The following is a 26,400-nucleotide window of genomic DNA, read 5'->3' as shown; positions in this document are numbered from 1 at the left end:
TCCCCCTTTCATACCCTTGTGGAGTTCGCCTCGGCTCGACACAAACAGCTGGGAATCCGGCCGTGGCAGCACAGCGTGCCCATTCAGGCAGTGCTGGGAAGGGGTTTTCCACCGCTCACAAACACAAGCACACGTGACGCGCTACAAAAGACGAGCACACAGATTTAGATTAAGCGGTGCCAACTCTTTGTGGTCGGCCCATGATCTGCGGTTCCAGTTTCAAGCTGCAGACTGTCTCAAGAATGAAACAAAACAACAGAATAATGGAGACGAATTTCAAACAATACAAATCAACTTGCAAGAGAAAAAAAGAGTGCCTGTCAGCAGGGTTTATTACAAAAATACTGAAAAACAACAACTGTGTTGTCAGCTAGGATGCAATCTTTACAAAGAAACTGTTTGATCAAATACGTTTTTGTCTTGCTGCGAAATATTTCACGCTTACTTGATCCCAAAGGTTTGCAAAAAATATGTATGAATATATCGTGACCCGGGTTGGAAACGAGAGAACACATGATTGCACTAAAACGATTCGTGTCTTCCAGTTAGATATACAAAAGAGAATAAATATCAATATAGCAATACACTTTTATATTTTACATCTGCCATTGAAAATATATATTTTGTTGAAGAATAATAGTAAGTCCAATAAAAAATAATAAACATTAAAAAATAATAATAATAACAACAATAGCACCAAATGAACGACTAGGTGTCTGGATTCCAAAGGAAGAAGCTTATCAATCATCTCAATCGTACAATCCTACGATAAGTCTTTTGGTTAAATGTAAAGAAAGTGCAGCAAGTTTGTAATTTAACCATGAGGTATTTCACATTATATATACATACACATATCTATATCTATACATACATGTATATATATATTGCATTGGCCTCCTCTCCTGCCACAGGAGAGCAGTGAAGACGGTGTGGATGCAGATGCAGACGCAGAAAGGCTTGCAGGGGAACTTTGGGTTCACTGTTTGCAAAGAGTCTTCAGTCACTTGTTTGGTTTGTAGTCAGCGGCTCTGACGTCCGAGTTGCTCGCGTTCCCTGCGCTGTAGTGCTGGCCTGCAGTGTTCAGCAACAGACGGCCGTTCTCATAGCCGGGCGCACTCGTCAAAATGCTTCATGCACTCTGCGGCCTCGGTGTCGTTGAACCTGGCGTGACACTGCGGACACTGCAGCTCCGACGGGCCCGGGCATTCGCTCCAGTTTGTTGCCGCGGCGGCTGCTGGCCCCGTGGCGGCGGGCTGTGGCGGCGGCGGCGTGGCCGCCTGCTGCTGCTGCCGGTCGGCGGCCATCCTCAGCCGAGGCTCTGAGGAGTCCTTGTTTCGCCTCGGGGACATCCGGTGACCGATGTGGACGTGACACAAGGGGACAACGTCCCGGCCATCTCTGCCGGACCCCTGCTGAGAGGCACAGACCCAGTCAGACCAACGGGCATCCCACCCAGAACCGGCCCAAGATTACTTTGATTACTAAACAGAATGTGACTGAGGACCCCCAACGCACAACTGCAAAATTACCACTATTTAGCTAATAGCAATTTTTACAGTTAACTCCAAATGTGTTCATTATTGATACTCCTGGTGGATTTGAGTTTATTTTTACCAACATGTTTCTTCTGACTAGAAGTAATATTAATGTTTTGGAGTGACTGACTTAAAACTGATGAAAAACCTTTAGACGGAGCTAAAGTACGATATTTCTGTTCTAACTGCACAGTATCTTTACATCATAATCTGGTAAAGTATGATATTATTACAATCAATGTTCTTACGCTTGTTTGTTATATGTTTTCAACACTTTTTGTGTGACATGCTGCTGTTACATCTGAATTTCCCCACCGTGGGACAATAAAGATGATTTCTATTCTTCTGTCTCTAAAGATTGGGCTGCTGGCAAGGAGGCCCTCCAATCACAAAGACTCTGGAAAGGAGAGGTAGGAATACAGCCGGACACAAATAGCTGGTAATTAACCCCTTAACTGTAACCCACCAGATGTGAGTGAATGGTTCCATGAGGACAGCGGGGGCCTTGTGACAGTCCAGGGGTTTAAAAGATTCTTTTTTCTATTGATTATTGAGGATTTCTAACATTCAATACGGAATTTTTAAAGATGAACCAAAAACAAGATATTTAAATGTTTTTCAACATGTAATGATGTTTTTCAGAGATGTAAGTTTCATTTCCTGTCAGAATCTAAATCCACCATGGATATGAATTATTCTGTAAAGATGCCTTATATGGCAGGTATTGTGTTCTTGGGCTCCTTTTGTTAGTTTCAGGTTGCTAAGCACCTGGCCGGTTTGCTATGCCTTGGGCCGGCTCTACATCCACCTGATAGAAGTGTGTTCCGCCTCACCTGTTTGTGCAGCTGCTGCTTTAACTGAGAAATCTGCTCCTTCAGGTCCGCAATCCGACCCTGAGCTCGTTCTCTGTCGGCACGCTCCGACTTAAAGTCTTCAGTGTAGATGAGGACCTGGAAAAGCAAAACATCACCAATGTTCACTGTTTCCAGGTGATAAACACTGAATGAGTCTGGTTGTATAATCCCTCAATGGAGTGGAAACCCACCTGCTGCTCCAGGGTCTGGATTCTCTCATGCCCCTGCCTCCTTATGTCCTCCACTTCTCTGCCCAGCCTGGAGCACTCCCTGATTTTTTCCTCCAGGAGGGCGTTGAGCCTGGAAATCTCCTGGTGGAGCAGGCCGGTCCGGATGGAGCCCACGACCGGCATCAGGCCCGGGCCGGAGCTCTCCTTCAGCTTCTGACCCAACGCCCGGATGTACTCCTCCCTGCTGGAGTCGTACTTCTGCCACTGGGAGTTCAAATCCTGCACCTGCAAGCCGAACACAACCACAAGGTTTGAACTGTGACCCCCACACCGGGCTAGCCGTTTGGGCCGAATGTGGGAATGCTAAACCGAGACTCACGTAAGACACGCGCTGCTTCAGCTGCTGGTTTTCTTCCTGAAGCTGGCGGATTTGGGATTTAGCAGCATTCAGGTCGGAGAGCTCCGGTGTCTGCAGAAAGGCCACAGAAAGACTTCAAATGGTGCAAAAGGAGGAAAAAAACTGAAACACGGACACAGCAGAAGGAGAGTTGAACACACACCTCCTTGGCACTTTGCTCCTCCACTTCTCCTCCTGTTCCCTTCTTCTCCCGCTCCAGCCGGGCCAGCAGCTCCTGGCACACCTTAACGGTGGCGCCCAGCTGGCCACGCAGCTGGTCGGCCTCCTCGGCCAGCGACGAGCACAGGACGCTCCGGGTGGCCTCGGCCCGCTCGCGCTCCTCCAGGGCCGCCCGCAGCCTCTGGATCTCCCGGTCCTTCTCGTGGTCCGGCTGACTCCGGATCCGCTCCTGCTCCAGCTCCTTCTCCCTAATCTGTGCAGTCAGCCTCTGGATCTCCTACAAGGAAAAAAAAATATTTTAGAAATACTTAGAAATAGTTTATTCCAATTATTTATAGTGAGTTATTTTGCTTGTGATTTGAATATTTTCTTGAAAATGTTTCCATCCATCCATCATCATACACACTTTTCCCATTGGGGTCTTGAGGAGCTGGTTTCTATGTTTAGCTGTCAACTGGCAGGAGGCAAAATGTTTCAATCTGTTGCCTAATGCTATAAAAACAGTCATGATCTACATCAGAAAAAAATAGTAACAGAGGCACGTTTCTAGCACGTGTTATAATATTTCAACTAATTTAACGAAATAATATAAATGTTAAGCAACAAGCTGGATGAATCAAACACAGCCCGACTTTAGATATGTATGGATTTGGCTCTAGACTGAAAAATTGATTCCCTGATAATTGTTACAATTATTATAAGTGTGAGGACGAGAAATGATTTAATAGTCAAAAATGACAGAAAAAAAAGGTTTCAGTGCCTGCAGCCAGAGGTCAACAAACACACACACACACACACACACACGCACGCACACACACACAGCTCTCGTTACGATAGAAACTATTGTAGAACAAGAGTTGGTGAGGCTCTCATCGAGCCAACAGGAAGAAAATGAAATAACGTAACAATTACGTCCATATTGACAGTTTTTGTAGTTACATGAAAGAAAGAAAAAAGTAAAAATTTAAAAAGTTAAACCATAAATTACAGCTCTAATCACAATATCCCCCCCACAATGTTGATAAATGATAGGACAACCATCCATCACTAATGTGTTCGTGTGTTGGGAACAAACAGACGGATGTCTAAATACACACACACACACACACACACACACACACACACACACACACACACACACACATATATAATAAAAGAAAAATGTATTTAAATATAATCTGGGTCTGGCTTTGTATATAAAGCTAATATTTATATACATGCTGGACGTGTCTCTGTCTTCACAACACGCTGCTGCCCATAAAATTGGACAAAATCTTTTTTTCTTGTCTGTTCTCATGAAATAATTCTAAGATCATTTGATGACGGGTATATCTTCTCAAAACTTTACTGATCGATCTTTTCCAAACATACCACAGGGAAAATTAAGCCACAGTAAAAAGGAGGAAAACGTCGGAAAACAAAATTCACACAAGACCAGTATGTTTATGGAAGTTTAGTTTAAGACTTATATTTTTAATCATATATCTAAATGAAAATGTTCATCTGGACTGTTAGATTTTGTACCCTAGTACCACTTTATTCTAGTACCGCCCTTGTAAATTCATGTTTTTTTTTTATTTTTATTTTTTTAAATAGTGGCAAATAGAATTCCTTATTCCTATAATATAATAATAGCTGGCCTGTCTGTGTTTCTGGGAGTTCTGTTGAAAATGTCTTTAATTACTTTAAATAAATACAGTTAATGAACACACTCAAAAGGAGTGATTTCTTCCAACTATTCAGGTGAATGCGGAGCTCTTGCCCCGGGGTTTACCTCTCCTTGTCGGGCTGCTTTCACCTCCATGTCGTTTCTCTTCTGCTTCAGCTTGCAGATCTCTGACAGCAGGCTTTCCACCAGGGAGTTGGACGGACCGATGACCACGGGCTCATCGTCTCCCATCGTCATGTACATCCTCTCGTGTCTGACCAGCCTGCTCTTTAGGTCTGCAATAATATTGTCCTTCACGCAGAGCTGCTTGTTGAGGAGCTCCATCTCCCCGCGCGTCTCGTGGTACAGGGTGTTCAGGACGCCGTAGCTCCGCGTCCTCTCCCTCAGCAGCGCGTCTCCCTCGGAGCCCATGCTGGCGCTATCCATGGCGGACTTATTTTAGTAGATTCAACACCGACCGGGTCTTTTAATAATAATCATCCGGCATTTGACGCCTCTGCCTCTCACCCCGTGTCTTTTAGAAATGCACCGAGGAGGTAAATTCTACCGGAGATTTGGCGCATCAGTGTCGAGAATAATATCCCCGAACGGGGATTTCCTGGGGAACTTCCCCGCGGACTTTTTTTTTTTTTTTTTTTTTAGCGTCGTCAAAACGAAGCCCAGCCAGTCAGTCAGTCAGCCAGTCAGCCTGCCTGCCTCCCTGCTGCCGCCGTTCAAAGCCCCACAGCCCCGCGACACAGCAGTAAACTGACTGACGGCAATAATTGTTAACCTACAAAAACTCATAAAAACTCAACTTTCTTTCGCTCGGGTTTCTGCGGCAGCTGCTGAAAAGGAAACGCGAATGCTGCCTTCAAGGACGTCGTAATTTCGAGCTCTCGCACCTTTGTTCGGCATGATCAAATTCTCTTCATGCAGGCGCATTTTAGTAATTGAAAATGCTAACTCACGTCGCTGATTTAGTTGGAATGGCTAAGCCACAGCACACATTCATTCAAGAATGCATTTCTGTGTATTATGAAGCCACTGAAGAACTATAACACACTGTGTCAGAAAATGACAGTCTGATGCATGGAGTTCTTACTGTATTCCAGTAATTTTATGGTTATCTACTGTTAAATATTCTAATACCACTAACTGTTTAAACCAAAATATATATATGCTATGTTAATTTTGTCCAAGGTAAACCATAATTTAGACAAAATATGGTGTAAACAAGAATGGGGAAGCTGCAGACTTGAAAGTTGCCCTGCAGACAGTCATTGACATCATCTATATGGGGGACAAGCCACAAAGGTTGTTGCTAAAGAGACTGAACATAAGCATAAACAATGAAAAGTTGATTGGAAGAAAAATAAAAGTGTAATAGAAGATGTGAAAATCAACAACAAAAAAAGCCTTTAAATAATATTTAAAGAATAATGGAGAGCTGTGAGATTTATTTAATTTTTAATGCTTTATAATATTTGAATGAAATAATAAAAGAAAAATCTGAATTTATGTAAATTATTCTTTTTAGGCTCTGAACTAATGACACTGAGGGTTTCAGCAGACAGTTTACTGTATGAAACAATGATCCTAAAAATGCCTCACTCTCACATCTGGGTTTCCACACTGTGTTTCATTCAAATCCCAACAGGGATGTCAGTTTTTAAAGCACTTTCTGTCCATATTCCAAGCCTTTGTTCCGTTTCCAGATTTCCCAGAGCAACAAACGCATCGGACGCCCTTCTCCCTCATTTCGTAATTGGATCATTTAGTTAATTGCGCAGTTTGTCAGTGACTGTTAATCATTGAATACGTGACACAGTAAAGGGTTTTGCATTTTTCTTTCTGATTCAGTGGATGATGCACGGAGTTGTTCCAACATCCCAGTGAAGACGACCTCATGAAGCTCTACTTTTACAACCATTAATCTGTGTACTTAATATAATATTCCTCATACTGAAGTGGATGGATTGTACCTTAGTCATAACATGATAAAGCCTTTTATCCAATCCAGAAGACTCCAACACACACATTCACACACTAATGGTGGTGAGCTACATTGTTTCTACTGTGGACTGCAATGCTGGATCCACAGGCTGCAGGACAATCTGAGCATTAATAGTCACATATTAACTATAACACAGCCTCTCAAAAGTATTCACACCTGTTTAACCTTTTTGTTGCAACCACCACTGACTTCTGTGGGGTGGAAAAATAGATATCTTAAAATCTTTCACAAAAAGAATCTGAAACGTGTGGCGTGAACATCTATTCAGTTCTCTTTACTCAGACATGAATACAATTCTTGTGCAGCAAGAGGCAGAAGAGCAACCAGCAGATTTGGGCATTAACCAAACAGGAAGGCCGTGGTAACTCAGAGGCGAAGCAGAGATCCACAGCGCAGGTGGGAGAGTCTGCTGAAAAACTGTAAATTGTCCTCGTCATAAATCTGGCTTTTGTGGAGGAGGGGTACAAAGAACGCCATATGGAAAGAAACTCAAGTCTTTTTTTTCAGTTGATCATCTCCTGGGATCAATGAGTGATGAGCAGGAGGAGAGAATCCATCAGGACAGAAAAGAGATGGAGAATTTTGTACAGATGTAATGTTCGATTCACATGCACGTACCCTTATCAGTGTTTATTATTAGAATTTACAGAGATACAAGTTTGTAACATTTAATTAATGCACTCTGTTAGAAAACAATATCTTTTTCTCCTAAAATCTTCTTTGGATGAGAAATACTAACAGAAATGAACTGATAATGTCACAAAAATGTCATCAAGTCAGTCAGAAGATCAGATTTCTCTGAATCAAATTAGAATAAAAACCTGACCTGAAAATGGATGTCATTTTTTTATTCAGAGGTGCAAAATCATCCTAATTCAGTTGAATTAGGATGATTTGTTTACGAAAGTCAGGGAAGATTAACTGTAAAATGCCATTTCAAAACCAGTCTTGAAATATGATGACATTAACAGGTTTTTGCATTACGTAAAATAATCCAGGAACCAAGCACTTTAACTTTCCAAAAAGAAAACAATAATAGAATAGGGAAGGTAGGAGTGGGAGGTGTTATTATTAGTGAGCTCGTTATCATCCACTGACCTCCATGTGATTCAGCATGTTCTAAAGTTGGTACTTCTCTCACTTTACTTTCACTCACTGTGGGCTGCTTTGGTATTACAAACATATGATCAAGCTTGACATTTTTTGCAAAAAAAGCATGGTCTGAGTTATAGTTAGTCGAGCATAGCAGCAAAGGACACAGAAATGATCACCATCTCACAGATTTTGAGCCTTTTGTTCCATCACCCTAATCTAAAATATGCATTTATGTATTCTGAGCGAGAGTAAATGCATAGCGCAACAGTAGTGGGGAATGTTTTGTGTTCTCATACTGAAAATATTAACACATTTTGTGACATTGCTAGAAATCTCAAAGAATATATGTGGGCTAATGTGCGTTTTTAGGAAGGTCACTGGGAAAAAACTCAGGTTGATGGTGGACTACAAAAACAATTAATGTATCTGAATAAAGTGAAACCGTTGTCTAGACTGTAGGAGTGTTAAATTCTTTTCTGACACTCATTCAAGAGGTTAATTAGACCCTCTGGCCAGCGGGGAGTCCCAGGTATTCCTGGGTTAAACAGACCATGACACTGACTGACTTCTTCTGTTTGAGGTGAGTCATAAATCAAATGACAGTCATGTGAAAGCATATATATATATATATATATATATATATATATATATATATATATATATATATATATATATATATATATATATATATATATATATATATATATAACTGTTCATGCCATCAGTTATAGAATTAGAGCTCTCAAAAGTTTGTGTAAGGGCGTGAAAAACTGAGTTAACATAAAATATGAGACTTTGAAAGCAACCTAGCAAGTGTTCTTTCCTCATATCTAAAAAAATAACTCGACAAAAAAAATTCTACATCTAATAGTGTCATGTTGACTCATTTATCAATGAATTATAATAATAACTCCACTTCCCTCCCTCCCAAACACACACACACATAATCAGGATGATTAAAATGGGTCATTATAAACTTCCAAGCTGCACCTGAACATTCTCTCGTTTTCACTGCACATCAACACACCGCCACTGTAAAATGTTACCACCGCATTCCACTAGAGGGCAGTGTTCAACTAGTGGTTAGATCATTTGTAACAGACGACCGAACAAATGAAAAAGATTCGAACTTTATTCTGAACACTCATCCACACAAGCAACAAATTTACCTCTTTAAACGTGTAACTAGGAACACCTGAAACTACTATACGTGGCAATATTGTATATATTCATCGGGAAACTTTTAAAATGATTACATTGCTTGTTTGATCTAAACAAGCAATAAACTCATGCTTCACTGTATATTGACACACTGACGGTTATGATCAGATTTTGCGCTTGGAACAAACGAAATTATTGAAGAAGATGCAGATCCTAATATTAACAACCAAACAACAACAACAAAACAAAGAAACATGAAAATGAGCTCTAGAGTAAAAAAAATAGTTTTATCCGAGGCTAATACAACAGTTGCTCACATAAAACAGTCTGCTAATAATATTATAGGGATGAACAGGAAGAGAATATAGCCAGCTATCTCTCATATTGACTTGAGAAAATACAAGGAATATATAAAAGTACAAAAACTGTCTAAACATCTGACTATGAACACACACACACACACCCACACACACGCACACACGCACCCCCCCCCCCCCCCCCACATCCACATTGAATCACACTTTGATTCAATGTGCATCATGCAAAACTAATCTGTCTTTATGTATCTGACACAAAGGCTAAAAATACCTCTGAAAAAGCTGGACAAATATGTATTTTCCTTTTTTTAATCCATTTCTCACCTCAAAGTTTTGATGTTAAGTCACACTCACTAAAAAATACTTGTGGAGCTCTAGAACACAGGGGCCGTAATAAAAATGTAGCTGGATGCCATCTGCTAATAATTTGGTCATTTTTAACGTCAGAGCCAATGGCCCGTAGAGTTTGCATGTGATGGTGTTCTGCTGCGCCTTAAATACAATCTGAGTGTTATTTACATCGACTGGGAGGTGAAGGAAAAGCTCCATCTTTATAAAAAGACATGGTGTTCCCCAATTGTCCACCAGGCAACCAAGTTCAATTTACAATGAGCTAAACATGACTAAAATAATTGTTCATTGATGGAATAAATTTCATAAATGTGAGGACCTCCCACATCTTCTATCCTATATATATTTAATTGGATTAAAGCACAATAAAAATATGATTTATCTTCAATTAAAAAACAAAACAGTGGAGGAATCTGGGTTATGTAGTTTCTGAGATCTTGGAGAAATCTGTTCTCTAGAACAAACCAAAAAACATCTCAGCTTGACAGAAAAATCTAAACTAAACTTGACCTACGATCTGATATGGAGCCTCCTTTCTTTCCTAACACTGCATCTTACGAAGGCTGCGTGAAATTCTCTTAAACTCGGGCTGTCCTCTCTGCCAGCGCTTCAGGGAGGTGATGACCAGATGGCCATCCATCTTCTGGCCCATGACCAGGTAGGGGCCGTTGATGTCGTTCATCTCCTCACAGATACACCGCATCCCGTCCTTCAGCCACAGCACCATCCTCCGCAGGTCACGATCCGTCACGCCGTTCATCGTGTAAATGGTCTTGCTCTTGGTATCCGGCACTATTTTGGAGTCACCATTAATGTAGGAGATCTCCTTGACTTTGATCTTCACAGCTGGGGATGGATGTGGAGGGGGGGAAAAAAACACAGAATTAGGAATAAAATCAGCATTCTGAAGTTTAATTCTGTCTCGGCTTTTTTGACACACATCACGTCATATCAGGTGCCGTTATCGTAAAGCTAATCAGAGAATATACAAAAACAGTTTTCAAAGGGTGACTTTGTGTTTATGGGAAAAAATCTATCCATATGTCTATGAAAATACAGAAGCTCAAGTTTTTAAAACTTGGTTAAACTGTGATTAAGCATTCTGGCTGAAATAAACAAGCAAAGACCAGATCAGACCAGATCTGATTGCTGTCTGACCTCTAGAACAGAACCTGCCTGACAAAATGAACCAGGGTAACTGATGCCATCACGCAGAAATTCAAAACCAAATAGGAAGAAAAGTCATATCCATCTATTGGTCTGAAAAAGGGTTGCAAGCACAACTTTGGACTGCTGCAAATCAGAGATAGAGCCACCCAAACATTCAATGCACTGCAGGCTTCAGTTAGAGTCAGTGTTTGTCAGGAAGACGCTGGGCAAACAGAACAGCCATGGGAGAGAACTGAGTTGTAAACCACAGCTGACCAAAGAGAACAAAAAAGCCTCACATTTTCCTAAATAATAATAATAAAAGTAACATCTTGATGATTCTTTAGGTTTTAGGGGAAATATTCTGTGGACTGATCACACAAAAGTATTACTTTACAGGAGAGCATACCTACAGTCAAACATAATAGTAGTAATGTGATGGTCTATTACTCCTTTGCTGCTGTAATTGTTGTTGGAATCATGAATTCTGCTTCCTGCCAGAACTTCCTGAAGGAGAAGATTTGGCCTTCAGTTTGTGAGCTTGGATTCCATCCCACTGTGCAGCACACCAGCAAGTCCGCCTCCGAAGGATGGAGAAACTACAATCAGGAGTGGACGTATATTTGATTAAGACGCTGTGGGAGGACCTCCAATGTTCAACGGCAGTCGCTGCCGACAGTGGCACAACTAGGTGAAAGGTCCAGGAGGAAAAAAGGTTTTCACATATGGTTAGATTGGTTTAGATAGCGTTTACCCTCTTAACTAAAAAAAACCCAAACAAACAGAACAAAAAAAAAATCATTGTTTGAAAACTGATGTTTTTTAAAATAATATTGACTTGGGTTGACTTTGTCTAATATCAATACAATATGTTGATCTGAAGCTTTTGCACATGACAAAAAAAACAAAAACCAAACAAACAGAAGAAACCTGGAATGTGCTTTTTGCAGCGCTATAGAATCAGAGCAGTAATGAGAATAAAATGCTGCAATAAAAATCTGCAACACCTGAATGTTTCTGTGCCAACTGCAACAAAGTAGCAAATATGCAAGTATGCAAATATGTTAGACGCTCTATGGTATTCGTTTTCTACTTATTGAACACATCAATAACTAGAAAAGTTTATGTCGTGTATAAAGTCAAACATTTCCGTACTACTACTTCTACGTCTGCCTCTTTAGCAGAATCTTCAACACATTTTAGAAAATCTTTCATACATTCCAGTCCTTAAAAAAATAAATATATAAAAAACAAAACAAAACAATAAACAACAACAAAACAAATTAGTGAGAGCAGAACAGACAGCTCTTAAAGAAAACCAGAAATCAGTAATGGCCAGGAAAAAAAAACTGATTGGAGCATCTCTTCAAAGCAAGCTGGTGAATTTAACTTTGATGTATAATCAGGTTTGTGCTCTAATCAGAAATACAGAAAAAAAAAGTTACCAAGAGTCCAAAACCAGGATCCTATTTCACAAAGGGAGCGCTTGCAGGAAAACCATTGGATTTAAAACACTTCTTTTCCATATTAAGTATAATTTTGACCGTTTCCATTGTTGTGTGATGGAAGACCAGCTCTCTTCAAAACCACAAGACATAAAGCCATCTGAGAAACTTAAACCCCATAAAAAGTGCATGAGACATCTGGGTCAAATGTGCACCGTTGAAGAGTTTTCCGTAAGTGACTCATATTCAGAGGTTTAGGTTACTCTAATTCTGCCTTGAATTTCTTGGAGCCACCTCTGTTGACCTCTTGGGGCCTCTGCAGTTCACCCTCGGGACTAGTAAAGCCGGAGCACTTACCAAAATCATTCTTGCACAGGCTGTCAACGATTTCGTTGCCATTTTCTTCCGTTTCTTTGCAAGCATCACACACCCTGGGCGCTGAGAGAGAATTGAAAACAACGAACACTGCTCAATTTCCCATAACTGAACACAAAATTTGACTCATGCACTTATATTTATGACAATAGAGTGGAGATTAGACGCAGTCTGAAACATTTTAGTGCGTGCGCATAAATGCACGTTTTACGCACAAGACATTGCACTGGTTACAAACGCTTCAAATGAGAGTTTTGCAGATCTCTACCCTCTCTGGTGACAGGCACGACGTTCTCAATGCTTGCAGGCGGTATGCACAGGTCGTTGTCGGTCGGGAAGCGGTTGCAGTCCAGCATCTCCGGCCACGGGTACCCGAACGCGAGCATGACGGGCCCGCATCCGTGCCTGACGCTCTCGCACAGCGACCTGCAGGGCTGTATGGGCTCGTCCAGGTCGTCCAGGCAGACGGGAGCGAAAAGCGAGCAGAGGAACTTCCTCGTGTCGGGGTGACACTGCTTCTGAACGAGGGGCGTCCAGGACGAAGCTTGCTGCAGGACCTCATTCATGGTTTCGTGTCCCAGCAGGTTCGGGAGGCGCATCTCCGTGTACTCTATGTCATTGCAAAGCAGGAGGTTTTCAGGGATTTGCTTGCAGCTGTTCTTTTTCTGGAATAAATCGTGTTGGCCGAAGTTGTACAGTCCGTGGATGGCGCCCGTGGAGGTTATTGCCACCCCCCACAAAGCGGCCACAACTGATATAAAGGCTCTCATTTTGTGTCTCTGGTGTAGGATTGTTCAGGCGTTCCGCAGGGCTGCAGGGCTGCTGTGTGGATGGAGCGTCTGTCAGTGACCAACTAACTCCTGCTGCTCACTGGAGCTTTTCTTCCAGACAAGTCTGGGAGGAGTCTGTGCTCCAAAGGCCCTTTTTCTGCTCAACAAAACTGGTTTCCTGATGTCAAGCGAACTCTGCAGACAGATTTGTCTTCTCAGGCAAGAAAAGGCCGGGCTGCAGCTCTCCTCTGGCTCTGGTGAGACGTAATGACGTCTAATTGTGCCTCGGTGTTTTATCACCAGCCGTTTTCTTGACAGTTTCCCTTTCATTCCCAGCCTCCCGCCTCTTATGGAATCATAACAAAATCTGTCTGACTGGTTTTCCTCATTACACCCCAATCAGCAGAAATACACCCTGAGTGATCCTTTGGCTTGCTGGTCTTTGCTGTAAATAATTTGGGAATGTCAGTGGGGGCATTTAGCTCAGTTCAGTGGAGCGTTAATTTTCCATCATTAGCAGTGGCGGAGTCCTTTGGGCAGGCCTGCAGGTTCATAACACATGGTGAAATATGGCTTGCCCTGGTGTGAGAAGCAGACCTTCACTCAGCACACCCAGGGGTGTAACCCAATCTGCCTCTCACCTTAAGCTTTAGGCTTCAGCTCTGGCTCCTATCCCCTCTGAGACCCCCGTGACCTGCGTTACACCGCAGCGTTTCCTCTCAGGCTTCAGATGTTTTAACATCGGACATGTGGAATTCCTTCCAGAAAGGGTCAGCTCACCTGAATCTTCCTACTTGCCCCTTGTGGATTGTTGCCCCTTCCCCTTTACGGAATGTTGCTTTTCCATAAAGAGTTTTTTTTTTGGTACGTGTTCAGACGCCTGCTGCCGCCGCAGAATAATTACGTGCAGAAATCACGTCTACAGTGAAAGAAAAAATGTTTTTCCTGCAATAATAAACTGATGAGAATTAATTTCCCCCCCAAAAAACTTGTCAAGTGTATAAACTTCTACCTCTGACTTTCAGTATAACTCTTGGAAAGCACATTTTTATTGCTTGAAACATGTGTAAATTGAAAACACAGGTTGTTTATCTACTCTGAATTACCCAAGCCATTAAAGTTTATAAGTCTGGGTGCTTCTGTTTATTTATTTATTAAAACAGAGGGGATTTTGTCTTGAGGTGCTACTTCACTTTTTTCCTCTTCCTGATGGAAACGAGACCTATAAAGGGTTTACAGAACTCCATGTGTATTAGATTTTCATGAAGTTTCCTTACTCATAAATGAACCTAAGATGCATTATAAGAACTTAATCAAGTAATGTCAAGTTTATTTTTACAGCAGATTTCAGCAACAAGGCAGTTCAAAGTTTACAGTAATGAAGCTAGCTACCCAAGTATCTATGGCAACCTACAAACAAAGTTAGAAAATTAGCTAGAAAAATATCCAGCTAACCTTATAAACTATGTTCAGCTAACCACAATTAGATATGTAGGTGTGGATATGATATATATATATATATATATATAATTCATACGTTACTGTCCTCCAGCAGCCTAAGGACATAATTTTAGAGGAAATAAATAAAACTGTCTACAGGCTTAAGAAGTTTGACTTGTTACTTGTTGTCAAGTTTTATTACTAATAAAGAATTTATAGACATGAACATGAATAGGGATAAGTAAAACAAGAGTGAGTCGAACTGGTTTTAAGACTTTTGTCCCCTAACATACTCTCTGTGTCACCTTATACAATTTCACAGACAGTTAAGGTTGGAGGTCAGAGAAGAGGTAAACTGATCCTGGGCCTGTGGCCAGCATCACCCCAGCAGGTTCTCATTATAGCTGAGTGGGAAGAAGAGACACCGTTGGTCAGACACACTGGACCATCTGCAACTCGGTTCCGTTTGAGCCTCATGATCGATGCGCCACAGATTTTCTTAAAGCTGGACACCAGTTAAACAACCTCATTGTAACATGCAGCTAAGAAATACACTAAATAAAAACACATTTTGGAAAATAAATCTGTTGACAATCTGAGCAGACCAATGCAAACGCATGCCACACTATTCACTGTGTTCCAGGTAAAACAGCATAAATTCATTACACTGAAGAGCACATCTTTCTTAAAAGAATATAGATTATTTGTAAATCATTAGTCAGTAATTCTCAATTATTTTATATCAGTTATATTTTACTGAGGTAGTAATGTCAGTAAAAAAAAAGATAAAAAAAGTAAATCAAAGTAGTATCTTCTACCATTCAGACCAAACTAACAGCAAACAAACACTCCTAATTTTAGCGAAGGCAGCAGTTGTTTAACAAGTGACCCACACTGACTCCCAGAATACCAGACACAGTCTCGAGAGTAAATAAAGGTTTGGTGTTCAATCACAGCAGTGACACCCCGACAAGGACACATGTTGTGTGTAGCTGCAGCTGAGAAGGTCACCATCCTGAAAACGAACTGGGTTTGAATCAAGATCATCTTAAACTCAGAGGAATCTCTTCAGAGGAGATTCTGAAATGTAAACTGCAAATAATTTTCTACAAAAAGGAAGCAAGCAAATGTTCCATTTTTGACAAATGACAAACATCGCAGATGAAAATAAAAAAAACTTTCATTGCCATTGTTTTAGGAGATGTGCACATGATTACCTGCGATGTCTAATGTGCAGTCCCTAACAATGTGCTGTTTTAGGCCTGGTTTTATCTGGAAGATGTGAAATGTCTCCCGTCCAGTCCTGTCGGAGACTGGACGGGAGACGGACTCTGAGACTGATGGCAAAACCAATGATGTAGGGACCGATGTAACGAGGGCCGAGGTTCTTGGAGACTGATGGAAAGTGAACGTCACTGGGGTGCTGGAGTGTGTTACAGGTGTTTGGAGTGCAGAAACAGTGTTGGACGAGATGTGCTTGTGGCGGTGGATGTGGAGGTTGACTGTAGTGACTGAAATATTACTTTCATCTGCTGGGAAGAGAGGATATTGGTAGCTGAGGGAGATTTCAAAAAGAGACAGACCAGTAGCTGCTGTTTTGTGGGAGTTGTGGGCGTATTGAACCCATGGAAGGAATTTGCTCCATTCTAAAAGATGTGGATGTGAGACATGTGAGGGTGGATTTGAGCTCCTGGTTCAGACGTTGTGTCTGACTGACTGGTAACCAGAGGTGAGAAAGACTTTGGCAGTGGGATATGAACTGGGAGTCACGGTCAAGCAGAACTTCAACTGGGATACCATGGAGATGGAAGAGGTGTTTGATGAGGAGTTGAGTGGTCTGGAAGGCTAATAATCAATCAATCAATCAATCAATCAATCAATCAATCAATCAATCAATCAATCAATCAATCAAGTTGATCTGTATAGCATATTTTAGCAGCAAAGCAGTTCAAAGTACTTTACGTCATAAAAACACAAATATAAAAAGTCATAAAAACACAGCAACGTTACATTTTGACAAGTGCCATCATACACATCAAATACTGTATGTTGGTCAATGTTCCATTTATTATGGTTCAAAAGCAACTCTGAACAAATAGATTTTTAGTCTAGATTTAAAGGAAATCAGTGTTTTGCAGTTTTCTGGAAGTTTGTTCCAGATTTGTGATGCATCGAAGCTGAATGCTGCTTCTCCAGGTTTGGAGTCTTTTGTGAGGGCATTCTCACGTCTATGCTTCACTAACTGGTTTTAAATCTGACTCTGTGACTGGATTACATTGCAATGAACTGAATTCAGTTCATACTGATTTGGATTCTATATTACTGAATATGAATTAGACTTTATTCCTTTAAGATCACACTGCATGTAAAGTAGCAGCACACTAATCAACTGAATTGCATGTTATCTCTAGCTTTAGTGCACATGAACAAATTCAAATAAGTGGCACTAAATAGTGTTTTATTTTTAGGTGAAAGGTTGTTGCAAACTGAAACTTATAGAAAACATCTTCTTAACGTGTCATTTGTGAAGTTTGAAATGATTTCCCTTGATGGTAAAGGTCGACGAGAATCAAATGTGGCCATGTGGCAGATTGTACAAGAACCCAAACGTCTAAACGGAAACCCGTTGTTAGTAAAAAACCCCAAGCTTTAAACCATCCAGCTGTTGTCTATGCCTGCTTATCCAGGCAGTGTCTTTCTCCAGCAGTCATTGGGCAAGAGGCAAAGTACACACTAGATAGGGCACCAGTCCATCACTAGGCAACACAAAGACACTCATGGCAAACAACCACACAGTCATACCTAAGTATAACTTTTTTTTTTAATCTTATCATTTGAAAACTGAGCTCAGATATTTCAGGTGTTCAGTTATGATCTTGATATAATTCCACTTGAAGCTGTGTGAGCTAAACTTTGACTTATTAGTTCTTTTCAATTGTAAACTTACACAATAGTGTTTTTAGCCAACTGGTGGGCAATAGAAACAAATACATTTTTGATGCATTAAATCTCTGTGGTAAATTTGTCAATTTGCTTTTGTGGCATAACAGTCCAGAATGTACACATTTATTCTCTAACATAATTAATATACTTGTAATGTAAACTCATCAATAAAATCCTTGCTTATTTGCTGTCTAAATGTGAATAAGATAACTCTAAAAGCAGAACTTTCTCTTTTTGATTATGGAGAAAAAAAAAAAAGCACTATTACTCTCATCCTTTCATTTCTCAATCCTCTCTGTAAATATGGTATAGCAATACAGATTGAGCGTAATCAGCTCAGAGAGTGAGTGTTTGTTTTTGTTTCTGTCTGATGGTTTTTGCACGTAGATGGAACAAGCCTCGGGCAGCGCATAGTAAACCTTCAGAGTCACGCTGAGAGGAGAAGGGAAGGACTCGCATTTATCTTCATTTCTTTGGGGTAGACATCACTGCACACATACTTAAACATCGGCCTCACATTAACTAAATGATGGCTCCTTTTAAAGCTGAGGGCTTTTCCAACCTCGAACCTGCAGTGAAAACCCTCCGCCGACGTGCTCCTGCTGGAGTGCTTCAGACTCCATCACTGCTGCAGCCAAACAAGGCGTCTTTGTACATCAACAAAATAAATTGCAGATTGACTCTTCTTCCAGTTTTCTGCTTCATTAAATATCCAGTGAGATTTTGCCTGACATTCCTAGCATCTATCGGGGTGATGTCAGATTTTGGAGATGAACACATTGCTGCGTTCGGACGTCATGCTGCCAGGAATGGCACGTGCGCCTTCGGATGACACATTCAGTATACAACAAGGCTTCATTTATCCCAAGCACGATGCCTTCATAACTACCAGAAAGTTGTAATAAACCTGCTCAGCCTCGCCTTAATGAGGCAAATTTATTTGCATCATTTGTAGAGAATCCCTTTTCCTCTTTTTTTTTTGGTCTAATGGGCATACAAAAGATTTTCAAGTCCTTGAAGAAATATTTAGTTAGAAAGTTGCATTGTGATCTGGATATAATTTACTCCGTGTTTTTTTCGATGACTTCATAGGAAAGCTATTTCTACTCTGTGCAAACCGCCAAATTGGTGGTTTTGAACCTCTTTTCATTGCTTTCTGTATTTTTACCTTATAAGAAGACTTTGACACTAATTAAATATTTTGGACATTTTTTAAAGAAAGATCAAAAATATGACATGAATATGGAAATAAAGTAATAAAGGAGGAGAATAACAACCAAAACTGCGCTCTGATTTTTCATGGACAGAAAAGCTTAACTCTGTGGTCTGGATTGAACTGCTGGCTGCCAGGTTTACGTGTTGTGTAAAATTTGTACTAATTTTGGTTACTATGGGAGATGAGAGGGCTGTTTAGCAGTAGCATCAGACGTCAGACAATTTATATATATATTTTTAACAACCTATGTTAATTAGTGGTGGGACGCAATACAATTTTTTAATTGAGTTGATTGCAATTAACTACATTATAATGAAAAACTCTATAAAAATAAGCAACATTTTCAATTCAAAACCCACTTACTGCTTTGCCATGGAGGATAGCAGAAATATCCTTTATTGTTCCTCACAGGGGAAATTCAGGTTCTTCATAAGTCAGGAAATGACAGCAAAAACAAACAGTTCCTCGTCTAAACCTGTCCATTCTCTGAACAGCTTAAAACAACTAGAGATGTGACAAACAAGGCTGGACATAGAGGCAAGTCTACTTGGCACAAAGAAAAGGATTGAGGAAGGTAGAAAAAATACTTCCAAATCTGTGAAGGGTGATAAGTAGGGGTCACAAAATCCTCATTTAAACCAACAGATGTTGGATGGTTGTTTTGAAAGTCATGCTAGGAAAAGAGCTGCTGTATCCTACCAAAAGATGTACATATGAAAAAGAAGTCCATATTTATGACAGGTATAGTGATGGATTTGTGACGCTCTTCTAAAGGCTCTGGGAACCGTGATAGAGTGCATGGCATCAGGGATGCTTTCGCATCTTGAATATATATTTATCAGCCTCTGTCAGAAAACTGAAAGTAGGTCATCTTAGAGTTTTTCATCAGGATGATGATCCCAAACATATGTCCAAAATCAACACAGCAATGTTTCACAGACACAAAATCCTCTGTCTTTCATAAAAACCCTGAGGGGACAGAAGAAAGCATGAGAAGGGCCCAAGACTGTGGATAATCCAGAGAGACTGTGCAACAAAACATGGTCAAAGATGCCTCTCATCTCTAACCTTGTGAAATAACACAGGAGATGACTAAATGCTGTGCTAGAGGCTAAATAAGGCTGTGCTAATAGGTGAAGGACTCAAACTTGTGGTTCAGTTTGATTTACTAGAATTTTCAGTGCTTCTTCAATAAAAGAAACATTTCTGACATGCTTAACCCTGGTGGGGCCATGAGAGATGCTTGTGCCTATTTGCGCTAGCACCATGGATGAAATACAAATATATTAATTTCATTTTTTATTCAATGGACACACCACAATAGCAAAAATGTTTTCTTGTTTTTTTTGTTTTTGTTTTTTTACATTAGCAGAATATAGACAAAGATTTGATTTCCATTACATTGGTAGCGGAAACGCAGATAATGAGTTGACGGTGACGTATGGGTCAGGGATGACCTCATCATGCGTCCCAGCTGCACTCGTCTTACTTGTTTGTGCTGAAAAACAGTGAAAGAAATGAGATTTTGAGCACAATGTTTCCCTTTTGATATTCACTAAGTCAAAAATACATTGAGCCCTTTTTGATAACCAGTGAGGGGAAGCCGTCCTGGACACCTTGTCTGTGTGGTGTCAGACGCAGCCATTCAAATCTGTAACGGGACATAAATCTCTGTCCTAAGGTCAGCTGAGACATTCCTTTCCCAGATGGTGCATCCCCCTTCTCTGGACTCTGCCCCAGAGGAGCCTGGCATCTCAGGCCCATGCATCACAAGGGAACCAGAGCTCCCTTTAAATGGGGGGCAGTGGCCTCAGTGGGGAGAACGTGGCCCCCCACAAACTTCTCCATCCACCTCCCACAGCTTCTCTGAGAGGTTAGAGGGTGCGAGACGACGCTGCATGTTCACAGACGATCTCGTAATATGACATTCACACTCTGCCCTCTGGCCAAAAGAGCTCAAATTACTGGCAGGTCAGAGGCTGAAATATAAAGTCAACGGACGGCCACACAAGCTCCAGTACAATAATCACCAGTAGAGTCCATGGAAAGAACAAATACAACAACCTAATTTCAAACTCGAGGAAGAAGAAGTTGCAAGGCACAAGTCACGGGCATAAAAAAGAAAAGGATCAAATGATCCTTTTCGGTCACACCCCCGGTGTGGTGCACCCTCATTTTTAGTCCATCTGTTTTACATATTGTGGCCAAAAAAAGATCCCAGAATTGATCGGAGCCAAATGTAACGCTTAAGGCTTGTTCAGACATCCAAAGGCTGTTTGACCTTCCTTCTGCTCCCTAACAACAAACCTCCTCTCCTCTCTCCCCCCACTGGCCTGGTTGAATGGGCGGTAGACCTCTAGGCCCGTCCCCGTGGCTACTGGTATGTATGAATAGGTAGAAAGCATAAAATGTATCCAAGATGTTTTTAAGAATTTAACAATCAAGTAGCAACAACAGACTTAAAATGTCAGAGACAGCTTGCCTGTAGTGGAAACGGCTGATGTGTGAGGCTTTTGACGCAGCAATAAGAAACAAAACACTGGCAAACTGAAAATGGTGTTTGAGGAAATGAGGACACACACATTTCCTCTGTTTCTTTTGATGTAGAAATATTTATCTGTTGATGTCTAATCTTACTTTTTATTTATCTCTGGTAAGAAAAAGTGATCTTACCAGAGGTAAGGTAAGAGGTTGTTAAATTGGTTGTTTAAGGTTGTTAAATTGCAACCTTGTTTTATACATTAAAGGCTTTGTAGCTGAGAAAAAAAGTTAGCTCATTGAAAGCTAGGCTTACCCCTTCAGTTCAAATAATGTCAGTCTGACCCTGCTTGTGTCCATCTGCCAGTCTCCAATACAGTGACGTGCGGTGAGGTTCATAGCTGGTGAGGCACTGACGTCATCAGAATCAGATTTGCAAATAGATGCATAAATTGACAGCAGTTTACAGGTTATGTTTCACTTCTGCATCCTTACACATACAAACTGTAGCTCACAAAATCTATCGCTGCACTTGACTTGCTTCCCGAATCGTTTAGCCTAGCTCGCTGTCACTTGCTCGGCAGTTGAGGAGTGAACAAGACGAACGTCTGGGATCTTGAGCGCCCCCTGCCATGAGGCAAGAGAACTGCCTGCCTCACCTCGAACCTGTTCTCTGCCGTTTATAATCGCTCATTACACGAAACACGTTACACAAACACAGTTGGTGACAAAAAGCACTGTACATTATATACATAAGCTAAATTATTGGAAATAAGTTCACATATTAAATTTGTTTAAACCATTTTATTGACGCCGTACAGCAACATGCTCTCTCCGCTTAGCAGCCAGCGCAGAGCCAGGGGTTGCGCAATCCAAGGTGAGGCAGAGCTCGCTGCTGCCTCACCGGCATCGCTTCCAGGCATTTGAATGGGAAAATAAGAAAATTCAGCGATTTTGAACAAATAAAAATCGAAATTGGTGAAGCTACATGAAAAATAAATATTTTTTAGTACAAACCACCGGATGAATATAACAATTTAAATTACTTTATGATTATATATTTTCTTTCTTTCCATGATGGCTGGTGAGGCTCTGCCTCACCTGCCTCCCCTGACCGCACGTCACTGCTCCAATATCAGTCTAAATAAAGATTGGCCTGCTCTTTGTGCTTTCAGCTGTCTGAGGGATTTCTTGTATTTACAGCCTGCTTCAAGTTACTTCACAACATCTCAAAATGATAAAGATCTCTGCTTCAACTCTGGCCAGGAGTTTCAATTTAATAGCATTTTTATTACTGGATTTATGGGTTTATTTTGTCTAGTTCTGCTTCAGTTTATATTTTCTTTTCAGATTGTCTCATATTTTCTTCTCACACCATCTTTTATACGGTAGAATTCATGATGGATTCAGCAGCAAAACTTTACCAAACCATGACACTTCCACCCATATGCTTCACAGTTGGTATGAAGTTCTCTTCTTGGATTGATCTGCCAAGAACGTTACTTCAGATGTCTGGGTTCAACTTCAGTCTAACTAACATATCTCCCATGAAAGGTAAAATAATGCAGTTCTTTTGCTAATTTCAAAAACATGCAGTTTCACACCAACCTTTGCAAAAGCTTGCTGTAGGTTCTTTGCTGTAGGTTCATTTGGACATTTTTGGAGACTTTGTTTCGGACCTTGCAGTCTGTTTCCCAGTTGAACTTTCTTGGAGGGCCAGACCTGGGTATGTTGGCAGTTTTGAATTCTATTTTCAAAATATTCCAACATTTCTTTAAATCCCTTACCAAACTCACAGGCTGCTTTAATCTTCTATCCACAGGCAGTCCTATCACTATCACACAGTCACTTTATTATTCCAATTGGTTAAAAAAGTTTTCTATCTAAGGGAACCTATTGAACCCATTGAGTGCTTGAGTAGTTAACAACACTGGAGAGGAAAAACTCCCCTTTAACGGGAAAAAAACCTCATTTGAGGAGACAAAGTGTCAAAGAAGAACCAGAGGTACTGATGTAGGAGTAGTTTCTATGTTAGAGAAAAGTTAAATGTTAATAGCAGGAGAGGGAGAATGTTTTAATTGTTGGCAGCATTATCTTGTGATGGTGGTAGGAGATTGCAATCGGTGGGTTGTTGGTTCGATCCCCGCTCCTTCCACCTCTGTCATTGTGTGCTTGGGCAAGACACTTCACCCACTTACCGTGCCATCATCATCATGTGTGAATGGGTGAATGACTGTAGTGTAAAATGCTTTGATAAGGCGCTGTACAAGTACAAAGCCATCTTAGCCGATGCCACCCACCAGGAAAGAATTACAGCTAAATAGAATGACCAGACCAGATGAAGATTCTGTGGAGAGAAAAAGAATACAATATAGAGTTAACTGTTCAAAGAAGAGTAAAAATGCAGCTTGGAGAGGAGAGGAATAAGGACAAGTGGTTAGGTTGAATCTTGAATCTCAGATTAAATCTACTGAACAAAATGCCTGAGTTTTAAACATCCTTAAATTTGATGAGGAACACAATTCTAATACGATATGAGAACCTGTGTGCCAAAGTTTTTAACTCAAATAGAAGATTTTGAGCAAAAAACTCAAAACTCAAAAAACTATTTTCAGAGTTACAGATGGAACAGGCAGTTATTTTAACCAAGCTAAAAATAAACTAAACAACAAATTTATTCTGATTCAAAAGCCCAAAAAGGCCTCCTTTTTTTCTTTTTTTTAAAAAAAGGACATTTTGACGAAACATGTAGGTGAAAGATCACACGTTATGATTTTTGTATGCTGCTTTTGTTTATATTTTCAAACATTTTTGCTTATAATCTGTTGCTTAAAAGTTATCCCCACTCAAAAGCGAAGCACGTTAACTTTACACATTTTCTCACATTGGGCCGTTTGCTTCACATGTCAAGAAGTGAAGCAGAAAAAGCTGAAGAGGGACATTTTCCCTCAGCCTTGTTCTCAGATTCTGTGTACATTTGATGAAAAAGATTATTTCAAACATAAACATTATCATCCATCTCTTTGCCTTTCAACTTCATGCAGTGAACATGTGACCGTGGTCCATACCCATATCCACAAATCTGTAGGTTCATCTAAACTGTGATGCTGAAAGCTTATACAAACACTGCCACACTGAGAGCAGGCTGCTTCGTTTTACAATCTGGAAACAATCATCTTTCTCTTTTCCTCCTTCCACCACGAACGCATCTGACAACATTACAGAGACGAGTTAAAAATCATTATTTATTGGTAATTGTAACATTTATTTATAATACAACCATCTCCCGCGGACACTTTTATTCTCAACAAAGACACGAACAAGACGATTTCTGTAAACAATTACAAACAGAAGTGGAAAACCCAGCAATCTGACAAGAACCTCCATCTGTTTCTATCAGAACCATATGGAGAATCGTTTCTATATGACTCACATGTTTGACAGTGAGTGGACGATATATCCCAGATATACGCCTGAGTCTGATGGAGATTAATACAAGCATGGTGTGGTTTAGCTCCAAAGCCTGGAACTCTACTTTGAAGAGTCGATGCATGGAGCATATGGAGCCAAGCTTTTTTATTTTTTATTTTTTGCTTTGATTTGCCAACTCTCAATACTTATTTTCTTATAGCATATATATTTTTATATGTTTACACATTAGAAACCCAACTTTTTTCAAATGCAAAACCAAAAGTTGAAAGTTGGCACATTGAGTCTATTAAAAAATAATGCTTTTGGTCATTTGAATCCACCAGCATCTCGTTAAAACACTGGTTTGGTTTTGATGTGACAAGTTAAATTTTGTATTTTATTTGCATTTTTACTGAAGTTAAAATAAAAATCTGTTCAAACTTATAGAGAAAATACAAACTGCATACATAAAATCAACTATAGAAATATAATAAATAAATAAACATAATTCTATTTATATCATAAATGTTAAATAAAGAAAGAGTAAAACCTAAAGAAAAGACTATTTAATCACTTGTGTTTAATTTGTATGGAACTGTTGCTTTTTAATTATTCTTTTTCTTTTTTTTTTTTTACACAATGATAGACCTTTGACATTTTGAATGTTAAAACTATCCCCGTCATGAGACAGCTATTTTGTCTAGAGCACAGGTGTCAAACTCAAGGCCTGGGGCCCAAATCTGGCCCGCCGTAGCCTTTTATGTGGCCTTCTAGACTCCAAATTACCACAATAAGTCCTTCCAGTTTTTCACAAATCTGCAAAATTCACATAAAAACAAAAAATACCCACATTTTTTTCTAATTTTACTGCAAATTTTCTTCAAAATTGGTCAAGAAAATTTTGTTCAAGTGACTGCTGCCTCAGCCTTACTTGATTTTAGAATCTGTAATAGATACGAGTAATAACATCGTACATTAGCGCGAATGTCGTAAAAATTCCTTAAAACATTTCTAGATTGTCACCACAAAATCTGTAATTTTGATTGCAAAAAATCCCCCACTAAAACAATCGCAAAATTCTTTAGGAACAGCTATGGTATATTTTAACAGTTTAAATGGTTTTATCAATATATTCTGGCACAACCGGCCCTTTAAGAACATCCAGATTTTTGATATGACTCAAATTAAAATGAGTTTAGATCAATGGACTGCTGACATTTTGGGTCCATCAAGTAGGATAAAAGTAAGTAATTATTAGCTCTCTACCATGACACTAAAAACACAAGTGATACATTAATTTGTTGCTTATTTAGCTGCCCATAGGTGTTTCCTCGAATGTTTTTGTCCTTTGTGCTGCTCTGTGTCGACTGGTGACCTCTGACCCTATGATTATTGGATCGGTTCCAGTCCCCCAACTGCTGAAGAATTCATTCTTCAGATTGCTTTTC

The 26,400-nt window shown here is 40.2% G+C and overlaps 2 protein-coding genes across 3 annotated transcripts; both read right to left on the bottom strand.

Annotated features, from left to right (window-relative positions):
* Positions 1–320: 320 nt before the first annotated feature.
* On the bottom strand, positions 321–5,642 carry tnip2 (TNFAIP3 interacting protein 2). Of its 2 annotated transcripts, none has more exons than XM_023333207.1 (6): positions 4,911–5,642; positions 3,120–3,413; positions 2,939–3,028; positions 2,581–2,844; positions 2,369–2,485; positions 321–1,412 (listed from the first exon to the last, which is right to left on the bottom strand). In XM_023333207.1, the coding sequence occupies exons 1-6, from the start codon at positions 5,229–5,231 to the stop codon at positions 1,101–1,103; spliced, it is 1,398 nt and encodes a 465-aa protein (XP_023188975.1). In that variant the 5' UTR covers positions 5,232–5,642; the 3' UTR covers positions 321–1,100. The 2 variants fall into 2 exon arrangements, with proteins under 2 accessions (XP_023188975.1, XP_023188976.1); XM_023333208.1 differs by having other exon boundaries at positions 321–1,409.
* A 3,368-nt stretch (positions 5,643–9,010) lies between these two features.
* On the bottom strand, positions 9,011–13,701 carry sfrp2 (secreted frizzled related protein 2). The gene is made up of 3 exons (XM_005810226.2): positions 12,963–13,701; positions 12,677–12,757; positions 9,011–10,571 (listed from the first exon to the last, which is right to left on the bottom strand). The coding sequence occupies exons 1-3, from the start codon at positions 13,462–13,464 to the stop codon at positions 10,267–10,269; spliced, it is 888 nt and encodes a 295-aa protein (XP_005810283.1). The 5' UTR covers positions 13,465–13,701; the 3' UTR covers positions 9,011–10,266.
* Positions 13,702–26,400: the final 12,699 nt, after the last annotated feature.

The sequence above is a fragment of the Xiphophorus maculatus genome, chromosome 5 (genome assembly GCF_002775205.1).
Source record: "Xiphophorus maculatus strain JP 163 A chromosome 5, X_maculatus-5.0-male, whole genome shotgun sequence".
Classification (NCBI taxonomy): Eukaryota; Metazoa; Chordata; class Actinopteri; order Cyprinodontiformes; family Poeciliidae; genus Xiphophorus; species Xiphophorus maculatus.
This window is presented reverse-complemented; position numbering and strand designations above follow the sequence as displayed.